Source organism: Balaenoptera borealis (genome assembly GCF_965194805.1).
Source record: "Balaenoptera borealis genome assembly, chromosome: 8".
Classification (NCBI taxonomy): Eukaryota; Metazoa; Chordata; class Mammalia; order Artiodactyla; family Balaenopteridae; genus Balaenoptera; species Balaenoptera borealis.
This window is the reverse complement of record NC_138865.1, coordinates 53077410-53092054: the sequence shown is the minus strand read 5'-3', so window position 1 is coordinate 53092054 and position 14645 is coordinate 53077410. Positions and strand designations below refer to the sequence as shown.

Here is a 14645-nt window from a genome sequence, read left to right as displayed (position 1 = left end):
ATTGGAACACAGCCCTTGTCTGTGGCTGCTTTCCTGCTACAGTGGCAAATCTGAGTAGTTGCTATCTGACCCTTTACAGAAAAATATGAACAATCCTAATGTAAATAGTCACATGGTAGTATGGGTCAGACCAAATGCAATAGCACTGAAGAAATATAAAGCAAGGCGATTGCTCTAAGATGTGGCTGCTTGGGAAAGACTTAACAGAGAAGACACGCTATGAAACGAATTTCATCTTTAAATAGTAGGAACATACAGAGGAGGACATTTTATATGGGAGACAACAGCATAAATAAAATCCCTTAGGGATGAGCAGATTTTTGAGCACACAGGACTATTCTGAAAATGGTTTTAACCAGATTGGAATTAGACAACAGTGAAAATGAAGTCGAATGTGTGAGACTGCTGTTGGAGACTTAAAACCTGGAAATCAGAATTTGCATTTAATCTGACAGCCTATTGAAAACCCACTATGAATTCTTTACAGGGAAATGATATGATGGAAATAGCATTTTAGGACAGTTAATCTGACAGCAGCGTACGGGATGAACTCAAGCACGGAGAACCCCAAGATTAAGCAGTTACTGAAGGAAGCCTAGCATGAGGAACGAAGATGATGAGTAGAGAAATGGAGAGGAAAGGTAGACTCTGAGTTGCTGGAAAGAACAAAGCTGACTTTGTGACTGACTGGATTTAGAGAATGTTGGTGAAGAAAATTGTGAGAGGAGAATTGAGAGAAGATGCGCTGAAATGGAAACAGTTTTTATGAGAGAAAATATGTGTTTTGTTTTTAACCTCTCCAATTTCTGGTGTTTTAGAGCCTTATGAGAGAGCGTAGGGAAGTGTTTGGAGCTAGGGATGAGATGAAGCCTCCAGGAGAGTTTTCATGAAAAAAGCACAAGGCAAAAGGCTTGGGAGCACCTTCAGGAAGATGGTGTGTGAGAAGCAGAGTGGACAGAGGAATTGGAGGAGCCAGTAGAGCAGTGTTTGCTAAGGTGTATCCCAGGGAAGGCTGGTTATGTAGACTGTTAAAAGGTATTTTTAGAAAAAAGGTGGGCCATGACCAGATAAGTTTGGTAAACTCTGGGTTAAGCAAAGTTAATCAAACTTCTTGCTTTAGAACGTCTCAGATTCTTTAATAATACACACCATTATTTGTATCACCAGCTAAGATCTGTCTCTCAATTATAGATTCATCTATCCAACTTTCTCCCTGACATTGCCACTTGGATATGCATTAAGCATCTAAAACTTACCTGTCCAGTGGAATTCCTAGTCTTCCCTCACAAAACTTATTTCCCTATCTCAGTTGATGGCAACTCCATCTTTTCCTTTTAGTAAAAAAATGCCATGGTAAGTAATATATACATGGTTTTGTTTAATGTGTAAAATGCCCAAAGGAATTAAAATTAAGAATGAAGTTGCTCAGATCAAAAACTTTGACGTCATCGTTGACCCTTTCTTTCTCCTATACTCTCATCTAATCCATTAGCAACCACATTGGCTCTGCCTTTGAAGATATCCAGAATCTGACCTCTCCTCGCCTCAGTGATTCTATTAAAATCTTACCACTTTTTTTTTTTTTTTTCCTGTAGTAGTTAACAGCTTCACTCAGGATAAATACATCTGTCCTTCCAGTGGCCTACAAGGCCCTCTGTGGTCTGGCTTCTCACTGACTCTGATTTACCATTCTCTTCCTCCTTCACTCTGTCCCTGACTCATCTTTTTCCTCTTTCTGGGATGGGTCTTAAGCAGGTTATTAGCTTAGGGCTTTTGCACTCACTGTTTCCTGTGCCTTTGACACTCCTTTCCCAGATTTGTGTGGCTAACTCCCAAATGTCACCCTCTAAGGTGACCACCATATTTAAATAGGAAGTGTGTCCACCCCTCATTTCTCATCCTCCCCCCCCCCTTTATTCTGTTGGCTTTACTTTTTAAAAACATTTTTTTCTTCCAGTTTTATTGAGGTACAGTTGACATTTAGCACTGTATAAGTTTAAGGCATAGTGATTTGACTTATATACATAATCAAATGATGACCACAATAAGTTTAGTGAACACCCATTGTTTCATATGGATACAAAATTAAAGAAGTGGAAGAGAAATATGTTTTCCTTGTGATGAGAAGTCTTAGGATTTACTCCCTTAACATTGATATATAGCATCCAGCAGTGTTCATTACCTTTCTCATGTTGTACGCGATAACCCCAGTACTTGTTTATCTTATAACTGGAAGTTTGTACGTTTTGACTGCCTTCATCCAGAGCCCCCCGCCCGCGCCTCTGGTTCCAGTTGCAAAATAAATGAGTCACAGGTATGAAATGTGTAGTGTGGGGAATATGTCAATAATTATGTAATAAATTTGTATGGTGATGGTAACTAGACTTATCGTGATCATTTTGAAATGTTTAGAAGTATCAAATCATTATGTTGTATAACAGGAACTAACATAGCGTTGTAGGTCAATTGTACTTCAAAAACAAACTCATAGAAAAAGAGATCAGATTTATTTTTTTCCATTGTATCACCTTCTAACATATTTCATGTATTATTTGGTTTTTTATTTACTCTTTGAATCTTCAAGATGGCAATATATGTCCCTACAAAATTCTTTTTTCCTCTCGAGGAGATCTCTATCTTGGGTTTCCCAGGCACACACTTTGGGAAATCCTGTTGTGATGTCTTATGGAACAAAAGAGAAGAACATTTCAAAAAAGGTGAGATTAATACAACGGGGAAGTTGAAGAAATTTTGACCTGCTTAAAAGCTAATGAGTAAATTAGGCAGGGGACATGGTTGGCAGTCTTAGAACATGTTGCTTCAATGCTATGAAATGTCCAATTCAAGGGACTTTGCCGTAGCAAAGTTCAGATGTTGAGGAAGAAAGGTAGTATAAATTATTTATTCAGGGAGTTTGACTTTGGAAGAAAGGGAGGAGAATAGTGAGAAAGAGCTGCAGGTTCAACACAAGAAGCTTCAGGAAAGCTTGGTTTTGTTGCCTGTTATTTTTATAAGGTGACTTAGAGAACAGTACTGACGTAAACTTTTTTTTTAAGTTATACTGTAATAAATAGGTGGCCTAAAGCATCCTATTTTTTAGAGTGGTGTAATTTGCTGGGTTCAGTGCTGCATGGGAATTGGATAAATTGGGATCCTTGGGAAATCTTCTTATTAGTTCTGTGCCTCCACTTTGCCACCTGCCCTTCTCCATGATCTTGTTCTTGTTGTTGTACTTGAGAGCCCAGTAGGAGTGAGAGGTGTGATGTAAATATTAAAAGTTGGTGCTAATTGCTTGCTTGTTCCTCTTTTAGAAGACACGGGATCTGTTTTGATGTGTGAGTTTCTAGGTCATTTCTATACTTCCTGAAAAAGCTCACCAATGCTTCACACTTGTCACTAACAGTTGGATTCATGATTAAACGGAAGCTTGTACCAGAGTGAGGCATAATTTAAACAATTTTGTGAAAGTTTTGATTCTTTCTCCCTCAGAAGTTTTGATCCACAGAAGAATTAATTTCTATTTCAAACGTGTGGTTTAACTTTTAAAATCCTGTTATTTAGGCTTGAACTTTTGGATTTTTTTGTTTGTTTCTGTGGAGTGAATTCATCTGTTTCAGAATTTGCTCTAATGGGAAAAACTAAGAGCTGTTGGGCATTTTTAGTTTACTTATCAGTCATGGCATTTGAGGGCTGAAGTGGTTAGCAGGGAAGGGTATGCCAAGGGATTGCTCTGCAGAGCCCTGTGCTTTATGTCCATTGTTGTCTTTGGAATGAATTACTTTCATGTTATTTGACAAATAGTTGGTTTGAACTCCTTTTCCGGACTCACAAATATTCTTTTGTTTTGGTTACAGAATCTGCTTACGTACATGTGAGAGAAGTAAAAATGTCAGATGATATCAGGAAAAGGTTTGAATTTCCAAATTCTCTTATCCAATCACAGGTAATTTTATTTGTTTGTTTATGCTTCATGGTAACAAACAAATATTTTTGGTGGATTGTTAATTGAATTTTATATTTTTAACATTAAATATTTTTATTCTTCTATGTACTGAAATATATATTAATAAACAACTTTTACATCAGTTAATTTGAAAATTTATATTTGACATAGGAAAGTAAATATTGAAATTGACCAATCTCTGCTTTTATTTATGTCATACTTTTCTTCTTAGAGATAAAAACCTTGATTAACCCTTGAATATATATTTTTTTGGTCTATAATTAATTATTGGGAACAGAATTAAATGGTTATACATCTACAGAGTATGAGAGATTAATATTGAAAAAGGTATATTCTACCGCAGTACAACATTAAGAATAAAGATTTTTATAATAATGACATTCAATAGGTAAAATATCCTGGGTTAAAAAATTGGATCTACATGCTAACTCAGGTAGAAGATTGTGATAATTTATTTTAGAAGAGCTTTTCAGTTATTAGGGTTAAAACAGAACTGATTTTCTGGTTAGCCTTCAGCTAACTAGAAGGATTCCTGTTAATCAAGGTACCATAATAGCTACCGTCTTTTCTTGTGAGAGTAAAGCTAAGGGGCCAGCAGAAGCCTGCCTGAAGACTTACCAACGTACAGCGTCTTGGATACTTTCAACAGTTACCTTCGGAGATGCCTGCTGTGGGAATTGACTTAGCTGGGTAGTGGGGAACCCTTCCATGAGGAGTAGAACACTCCTTATGCAAGATTCCCTTCTACCTGACTGGGTTGGAGTCATATCCTGTGCAGCACAGGCGCTTACCATGAGGAAGAAGATGAATGCTTGGAGGATGCTGTCTGCAGTTTTTATTTTTCTGTACTTGGAGTCCCTTTATTAGCATAGATAAATCAAGAAATGCCTATTTGTGCTGCTGTTACAATTAAGTGAAAAGTGTATTGTCTAGTGTACGATATCTATTTAAACTATTCTGTTACGGAAAACTTAAGTAGCAATATAGGCTGATTTATACTTGGATTTTGTATTTTAAAATCAATTTAGGCTATATTCTCTGATTTGTTAGAGAGAGAAATTGGAAGGTAAATTAGAGAAATTGAATTTGGTGGGCAGTGGGGGGATGTTTATCATTAAGCTTTTTTCTTTTAGTCCTTTTTCTAAATATGAACAGTAGCTTTTTTTTGTCCTTGTGTTTCATATTGGTTTTATTAGGTTCTTGCAATTGTGCCCTGTCCTCTGAATACTTCTTATTGTTCTTTTGTAACCACTGCTCAGTGTTAGCACCATATTTCATTGATTCACACACATTTTTTCACATTTTAACACCTGTGAAATTCGGTTGTATCTAGTAATTGATGGCAGCGGTCATTATACCGTTGGTATTGCCTGCACATTTATGAAGTTGGCCATGATTTTCTAAAAGAGTCTGAAAGAGCTCTTTCATTAATATAAAATCAAAAATTTAAATTATAAGAAGCATTGTATAACAGATTAGTTGGCAGAGTTTTTTTCTTTCTTGGTGGTACATAAAATAATGGTGCATCTTGCAGTTGATGGCCAGTTACATTCAATGAAATATGGTATATTTTGTAAACAGGAACTGAAACTATTCACTGGTCCTCAATTCTTGTTACTATCCCTTTAACAAGGAGGTAAGAGACAGTTCATTGATCTAAACTTAAAATTCATGTAAATGTGTGACTTGTATTGTAAAACTTGGACCATCAAGCATTGAGGCCTGAATTCAATTCCAATGTGTGAAATACAAAATGAAACAAAGGAGTAGGTGCTTTGTTTTTACTTGAGCTTTTCTGGAGACTTTGCAAGACTGACAGGTGTTCATAGTCTTTTCAGACATTGGTCTCAAGGACAGGCTGAACAGTTGTTGCCTTAGCAAAGTTTCTCCCAACCCATACATAGCATGGCTGTCATTGTTGCTAGCCTGTGGCTCTAAGATAGCAGTGCTGTGTGGTGCTGAAAAACTAGGAGAGTGGAGTTGAGGTGATGGGAAATAATGACATTTACGTATTTATGGAATCAGCTCTCCTATGAGAATCTTAGTTTTAATTAAGGGCTTTTTGACCAAAGAAGATATGAGAAAATTTTAGAGATTTATGAGGCTGAAAGCTTATTAAGGGGCTGAAACCTATGAGAAACCAACAAAAAAATTAAATCATAGAGCCTAGAGGAAGGAGAATGGTTGTGGTGAGGGGAGGACCTGTTGGTTCAAATCTGTGTGGGCCATAATCATGAAGATGGGGATTATGATCTTCATCAAGGGCATGATGAAGAATGATGCATTTCATTTAGTTGCAAAGATGATTTTAAAAACTGTGGAGTTTCTCGTTTTTCTCATGGTTTAATGGATGAAGCAATCTCAAATTATCTTCTAATACTAAGTGACAGCAATTTAAACTGAAATTCCAGCAATTTTCTCAACATCTATGAACAGTAGTTTGCTTATTGGGATAAAATGTAGGATAAAATGCTTACCTTGAGGGTTGTTATGAAGATAAGCAATTATGTATGTGGAGTGCCAATACAGTGCCTTCTACAAAGCACACACTCTATGAATGGGAGTGACTGGCATACCATACCATATCAACTAGTACTGCTATTAGTTACCTTCAAATTCACTATTGAGCGAGAACTTCCAAGGGAATGTATTCATTAATTTTGTTTGTTTTTTTAGGCTGCAGGTCATCTTATTGCTGCAGTTCTAAAGGAAAATGGTTTTTCAGAAAAGATCCACCAGTCCACAAACCAGGTCTGTCTTTAACTTTGTGCTTTAGTTCTATTCTGATATTGCTGCTAGCTGGACTGCATAAGCACTTCTTTTGTTTTCCTCACAGTTCAGGTCACTATAGAAATGATTTTGCCTTTTTTTATTTGTTTGCCATAATTTTCTTTTAAACTTTAAAATTTGTAACAACACTCCAGGAATGAGATATGGAAGGGGTGAAGGGGAGTATTCTTATGACTATTAATAGAAAATAACATGGGTGGAAGGAGGGTAGGCATGCTTTAGAGAAGGCTGATAGGGTTACTGCTGAGGGAATCTTTTTGTTTAATGGAGAAAGTGAACATAGTGGCTCTGTTTGGGTGTAGGAGATTTCTCATGCTTTAGGTATAGCCCCAAATATGCATTCTAAGTTGGAAAGGTCATCCCCTGACAGGAAGAGCTGAAGGAAAAATTCTGTGCCATTCATAGAGCAGTTGAATGCTAAGAGCTGAAGCAATGCCAGCTTACTGACATTGCTTTACCACTTGGGTTTTGGTTGACCAGTGTTGTGTATTTTGACATGCTGATTGGAAGCTCTGCTTAAGTAGGTCCTCTAAGGTACACTCTATGGAGAATATAGGTGATGGAAATAAGATTTTTTTTTTCATAACAGAAATAAATTGATTTCCTTTCTCTCACATTCCTTTTTATTAGCTGCTCCAAGTTACATCTCTTTACAGCTTCTGCTGACATGTTGAAGTCAATGTAGGGGCATACTTCACTAATTGGCATTTTTCTGGTGTTTGTATGTAGTCATATAAATTAGGTTTTCTGAGAATTCTGATCTTAATCCTGCCGATAATCACATTATGTACTCTGAGAAGATCTAGTGGTTTTACTTAAACTGCCAGGATTTACTGAATGTCAAATCCCTGTAACTAAATGTTTCCTCTTCTAATAAATGAATGCTTACTTCCATGAGGGCACAGTATTACCTGAGGCAACAGTTTTTTTATTCATTTATTTTGTCATTCTGGCTTAGTAGTGGAGTGATGACATTTAGAACGCTTTGGTATTGTCCATGCAGGTGAATAAAATTTCCTTCTGAATAAAAGAAATGGAATATAAATATTTCTTCCCTTCAGTGACTGTTAATTGTATTGTTATGTTAGTGGGATTCTAAGACTGAAGAGGCTCTCGGAGCCAGCTACTGTGGGAAAGTGGGCACAATTTAATGTTGATTTTCATTCTTTTAGTTATTCTGTGGGAGCTGGGGAATCTTAATTTTTTTTTCCTCCAGATTGTATGTTTCCCTAATAAATTATGTCAGGAGGAAGGAAAAATAGCTTCATTGTGTGTTCTTTAAAAAAAAAAAAAAAAAAAAAAAAGCAAAAAAAAAATCCCCAAAACAACATGTGAAATCTAAATGGACTTAACCCACAATACATTCAAATAGAGGTTTATCATTAGTAGTGAACCTTTTTTTTTGAGGGGAGGATCATGAGTTCCTGAGAAAGTTATGAAAGCTAGAACCTCTGTTTTTATATAATTTTTCAAAATAAAGAACTTATATTTATCTATGTGTCCTTCCGGTGCTTTCCTGTCAAAGGTGACAGGTTTACAGTGTGAGGGAGAGAAGTCACAGTCTTCCTTGGGCAAATCACTTTTTCTAGGCTTTTGTTTGTAGTCATGGAACCAGCAGCTTGCTCGTAGCCTGTCCTACTTCTGTCTCTTTCCTCTGGGTCCACATTCAGCTTCAGTCACTTGGGGCAGGGACATTGTGGGGGACAGAGGGGTGGCATGTGGGTGATAGAGGTTGGTGGGAGGAGAGCAGGAACATTTTCTGAAAATGTTACTGCCATTTAGGGCTTGAAGCATAGGTATGATCTGGAGTCCAACTTAGACTAACTGATATGCTGGTATTGTTCATGTCTGGTTAAACAGCTTAGTTAGAGCACAGTGCTGGAGCCAAGTCATAGTTTTTTTTTTGTTTGTTTTAAAATTAATTAATTAATTTATTTTTGGCTGTGTTGGGTCTTTGTTTCTGTGTGAGGGCTTTCTCTAGTTGCAGCAAGTGGGGGCCACTCTTCATCGCGGTGCGCTGGCCTCTCACTATTGCGGCCTCTCTTGTTGCGGAGCACAGGCTCCAGACGCGCAGGCTCAGTAGTTGTGGCTCACGGGCCTAGTTGCTCCGCAGCATGTGGGATCTTCCCAGACCAGGGCTCGAACCCGTGTCCCCTGCATTGGCAGGCGGATTCTCAACCACTGCGCCACCAGGGAAGCCCCAAGTCATAGTTTTGATCTCCTAGTACTTGTGTTGCTCGGACTTAGGTCATACTTCTGCAGCCAGCCTCATTTTGCAGCAAAGACACCAGATGAGAGAGAGTTGCTATTTCAGAACATATCCATTACCTCTCTTGGAAAACCGACTTTAGTGTATTCTACAAATGGTGTGACAGGGTTTTTGTAGAGGACAGTCAGACTACTGTGAATAAATTACATTTTGATGAATGGCCGGGCGTGTATATGCATTTACTGCTCATCAGACGTGTGTTTTAATCACTGGTTTGATTTCAGACTCCTGCTTTGAACTTGCTGTGGGAGAAGTGTTGCAGTGATAATGTCGTGGTTCGAACAGCCTGCTGTGAGGGTCTGGTAGCCCTTGTCGCTCAGGATCATGCAGAGTTCAGCTATGTTCTCAATGGGATTCTCAACCTGATTCCATCGATCAGGTGCTCTTTCCTTCATGTTTGATCAGTTAATGATTTAAATTTTTAGAAAAAAATTCATTCATTTGCCATTAAGGGTCACCATTCATCCTACTTGCCAGTTGTTTTTCTTTCCCTAAAAATGTCATGCAGTTGAAATTTCATATGTGGTGAGAACATGCTAATTTAAGCTCTAAAAGTTTGGGGATTTGTGGTCATTTGCTGTACTTAAGTTTTGGGGTTCTGCTTATTTTGTCACTGCTCTTTTTAAGGAATAGCTAAGTAGTTTATCACTCACAGTTTGCAGTACAGATTCCTGACTTATTTTAAGAAAGAAGGTTGCCCATAAGCATCATTCCACAGTGGTAAAGTTTATACACTATTGGCAATACTTGGTCAGCCTTTAGCATCAGTACATGAGTTAGAAAATAACAGCACTAATTTCTTTAAAAGCATTTTGTGGTTTAGATATGTCTTCCCCTGATTATTCCAAGTAAATAATGTTCTTTGAATTTGTTTGGAATGACCATATTTATTCCATTCACAGACTGAGGTTAATGGAATCCCAGGGGATAAAATGGGCATTCTGAGGTGGTCAAACAAGACTGTATTTGAACCATCCCATGGAAATGAGCATCTCTTGTAAAATACTCCCTGAAAAGGAGGTGCCACTCTTTGCTTCAAGAAATGGTCTTGATCTATATGCCCTCAGTTTTGCCTGCTTTAAATAATTTGAGCTTCTGTCCCCTTCTCCCAACTCTTACCCAGCCCCCCCACCTCCTTCTCAATGGGGTTACTTGTTCTCCTGATGTTTTTTACTCACCTTTATTGTGGTATCATCAGAGCTGAATACTTAATCCTTTTTTCTGCCTTCTGTGGAGATGGAGTACAGCTGTAACCATCAATGTGTGGACAGTGCCTTCCTAGGCTTGAGGTCTATTAGGTTAAGTAACCTCTGGCCTTTTAACCTTTCTTCACAAATCTTATTTTGTTCCCTTACATCATCTCTTTGAATCTTTTTTGGAGCCTTGATTTTTTTCTTTATATTCTGCTATCTACATTTGTAAGTCCAAGCCCTTTACGTGGTATACGTGCCCTTCCCAAACTAGTTCCCACCTTCTGTTCAACCTGCGTTTTCTGCCATGAACCCTCCTCTAAGCCATACATACCTGTTCCCTGTTCCCGAGCCTGTGCATGCTGTACCTCTGCATGGAATGTTCCTTCCCCTTCTCTTTCTGATATCATCTTCTTCATCCTTCAAGGCTCAGCTCAGATGTCACCTCTCCTGCCTAGATACTTCCCTCTTCTCAGCTGGGCTACTTGCTCTTTCACAATATATTTCTATTTTTAACCTGTATTTTTGTCTCTAGCACACTCTTCAGCAGTTAGTAGATGACCAAATCTTTCTGAATAAGTAAGGTTCGATCATGGCTAAAAACTTAACTCATTTTCTGTCTTTTTCTTTGTGTGTATGCCCACGTGCACATGCACACACGCGCACACACTCAAACAAATGTTTTTAGAAAGATCCTATTGTATATCCATTAAAAAATTAGTTTTGAGGCAGCTTTTAAAAGGTTAAGTTTTTGTTTTTTGTTTTTTAAAAAATGTATTTATTTATTTATTTATTGGCTGCGTTGGGTCTTCGTTGCACTGTGCGGGCTTCTCATTGCACTGTGCGGGCTTCTCATTGCAGTGGCTTCTCTTGTTGCAGAGCATGGGCTCTAGACGCATGGGCTTCAGTAGTTGTGGCACGTGGGCTTCAGTAGTTGTGGCACGTGGGCTCAGTAGCTGTGGCTCACAGGCCCTAGAGCTCAGGCTCAGTAGCTGTGGTGCATGGGCTTACTTGCTCCGTGGCATGTGGGATCTTCCCAGACCAGGGCTTAAACCCGTGTCCCCTGCATTGGCAGGTGGATTCTTAACCACTGCACCACCAGGGAGGTCCTAAAAGGTTAGGTTTTAATGTGTCTCTCTTTTTGTAACTTATTGGTTACCCTTAAACAAGCCACCTAGATTTTGCCTCACCCTTTTTTTTAAAATGCAGGTAGTAGTATTAGTTCCTCCCTAAATATTTTCAAGTGCCTTAAAATTCACAAACAGAACCTTCTTGCATTGTCTAGTTGTACTGTTTATATCTAAAAGTAAGAGTATCAGCAGCTAAAGGGGCCAGGGGCCAGCTAATGTCTCTGACTAAGGGATAATTAGAGCAAGTTAGGTTATACCTTTAATTCCAGAATGTCCTATTAGAAAATTATGCTGGTGTGGGATATCCTTCACACATCAGTATAAGTCCATCATCACTATTGTAAACTGAAAAGCATAAGCTTTGCTGATAGTGGATCAGCATGTCATCTGTGTATATGAAAATTTGTCAGTAATATTAGATTTTTTAAAATTAAAAAATACATTTTTTGAATTAGCAACATGTTCACATGGTAAAAAATTCAAAAGGGTGTAGGAGGCAAATTCTCTGTCTTTCCTCTGTATCTCAGTTTTTCTCCTCAGGTAAAACTCTTAACAGGTCTTGTTATCCTTCTAAAGATGCTGTATGCACATGTAACTGAAAATTTATATGTACATGTTTTTTCTTAAAAAAAAATTAGTAGCCTACTATACATAGTATTCCTTATTTTGCATTTTTCAATGAAAAAAATATATCTTAGACATCATTCCTTACCATACATAAAGTGCTTTCTATTTTTTTTCCGGCTGTATAATATTCCATTGTATGAACGTGCCATAATTTACCAATTCCCTATTGTTTTCAATTATTTGCAATTATAGGCAGTGCTTCAATGAGTAATCTTACACATATAGGTTACCATTAGTTTTCAAGGGTCTTTGGAAATATGGCCAAGATATAGAAGAAAGCCTTGAATTTTATGGTAAGCAAATATAGGAATTTTAACAATTGAAGGATCCTGAAAAAACTTTTTTAAAAGTTTCTTAGCGTGTTCTTGTTGTCTAAATTGTTAGCCACAGGAGATGTAGACAGAGTAGATTCTGAAGCTAACTAATTTAACTTTTGCATCAATTTGATCGTGAAATGTGTTATATAAGTGCTAGGTTTTCTTTATTGTTGCCAGTAGAGGTAAGGATTATTTCTGAAGAATTTCCTTTGTTTTATTTCAAGTAGCAGAGCTTTGTGGTTTGTAGTGATTACAAAGACTATACTTTGCATTGTTTATGCCTTAACAAAAGCAAAATGAGAATCAACTTTAAGAAATTAAATTAAATTTAATTAAAAACAGGGACCCAAACAGCCCCTTCCTCCGAATGCTCCTCAGGGAATCTTCTGAGACAGAAAACCATCTTTATCTTTGGGATCTAAAAACAAACATGACTTTGTCATTTCCCTGTGGTTCTTGGCTGAGACATTTTGGATCTTCAGTTTCCAGTGTTTAAATTTCTCCTTGTCTGTGGCTTTCTCTTCTTAAAATAGAGATTTATGGCAGTCTAGAGGCACCTTGGGAACAGAGCCACACAACGATTGCTCAGCTTTGATGCAGAAGAATGAGTCTAAAACTGTATTTTTTCATTTTGCCTACCTAGTATCCTAACATTCTTCAGAGGGAGAGAGAAAGAGGGAGAGGGAGAGGAAGGGAGGGAGAGAGGGAGAGAGAAAAGAAAGAGGGAAAGAGGAGAGAGAAGCAGCATCCTTTTGTGGAATAGATATTTAGAAGATGTAGCTTCCAGAGCTTTCTCAGCATTGCAGTAAATATTGAAAGCTACAAGGAAAGATGGAGGAAAAGTCAGTGAGGTTCTCTCTCCTAGCCTTATAACCTGCTCCTTGGCTCTTTGCAGGTCTAGTATGTAAATTCCCTTGGAACATGTATGAAAAGCTGCCTCCTCTTAACCACCCCCCCCCCCCCCCCCGCCCCCAAATCCAACCCACAATTTGAGAAACATTGGTCTAGAGCCTGCTACATTGTATAGTCTAACTTTGAATAAGACTTGACATTGGTAAAGCTCTGGTTGTCTAACTTCAGGGAGTGGCTGGGAAAGGGTCTGGCTCTGTTTGAGAGACTGTTCCCTTCAAAGGAATAGTTTGATGTCCAGAGTGTTCTCGGTTCAAAGCTGAGGCAACATGAAACAATTGTAAACTAGTTTTTATAGCTTCTGTAAACAAAGAAGTGGATTTAAGAGGTTGAAAATGTTCTTTTAGTCAGTAAGGAAATTTGAAAAAAAAAATTATTCCCTAGGGAGGGTGAAGGAAAGAAGGGGGCTACAGAGAAAACACAGTAAGGAAATTATTATCACCAGTTAAATGTAAATTTTGAAATTAAATAAAATTAGGGTGAATGATATACATAGTAGCATGTCCTTTTCTTATCCTTTAAGGAACTGCTTGTTTTAAGTTTAGATTGTTTTTGGTTTTGTTTTTACATTGAGTTTATCCTATGATAAAGATTCCCAAAGCAAGGAGTTTCCCCATTTTTCTTTCCTTAGATCCCTGCCCCCTCCCTTAACTGCACTAGCTTCTAGAAAGCTCATGTAGCCATTGTTATAGTTGCTTAGTAACGGGATTGTGAATAAAAACAGTACTCTCCTGTGGAACCAGGTATTTAGTTTTCGATACTGAGATGTCATGACAGCCTATAATTTCAGTTCAGCTGCTTCCCTGACCCGCCACCCCTTCTTTCAAAAAATGTGTTTGGTAGGACGGTTATGCTCTAGATAAACTAACGCTTCATTTGTGTTCCTTTTGTGCTTTCAAACAGGGAAGGGACCTGCAGTTTATGTATTTGGGGGAAAAATAAAATGTATTAAGGTGTGAGAGATTAAAGTCTAATTTCTGAGATTCCTAAAGGCTACTTTTTAATAAATCTCAAATAGGATATTAATAAATGCCCATAATGGGTCCCGGCTAAAGCTGCTGGATCCAGTGAGTCTTTGATCATGGATTGATGAGGGTCCAATTAGATTAAAAATGACTTTGAGAACTATTTGCAGTTAAGATTTAGGGTAATTTCATGAGAAAATTCTTATCTCTCAGGGTCTTTTCTTTTGTCGATGACCCTGTTCCTTGGAACACTTAATTGCTTTGTTATCATGTAGGAAACGGTTAGCAACCAAGGAGACGCTGTATTCATACCTTGTATTATTGAAGCTTTTCTGTACTATTTAGTTTCTTTCTCTTTATTTTATTTGGCAGGAGAAGAAGAACCAAAGAAGGATGCCTTTATGAGGTTTCCCCAAGGTTTGAGGAAGACAGTCTTAGTATGCTTTCATTTGCAGCCAGGGAGTCAGAGAATTGTTCATGAATT

At 37.8% G+C, this 14645-nt stretch overlaps 1 protein-coding gene across 3 annotated transcripts in view; it reads left to right on the top strand.

Annotated features, from left to right (window-relative positions):
• Positions 1-14645, top strand: part of FOCAD (focadhesin) — a 310658-nt gene that overhangs the window by 23250 nt on the left and 272763 nt on the right. Inside the window, exons 1-4 of one of the 3 annotated variants that reach the window (XM_082400997.1) lie at positions 22-2717; positions 3855-3943; positions 6641-6715; positions 9248-9402. In XM_082400997.1, coding sequence (XP_082257123.1) covers positions 2585-2717; positions 3855-3943; positions 6641-6715; positions 9248-9402 — 452 coding nt within the window. In that variant the 5' untranslated portion in view covers positions 22-2584. Of the gene's footprint in view, positions 1-21; positions 2718-3854; positions 3944-6640; positions 6716-9247; positions 9403-14645 lie in introns of those variants that run through there. The other 2 variants (XM_082400998.1, XM_082400999.1) reach the window with 2 other exon arrangements.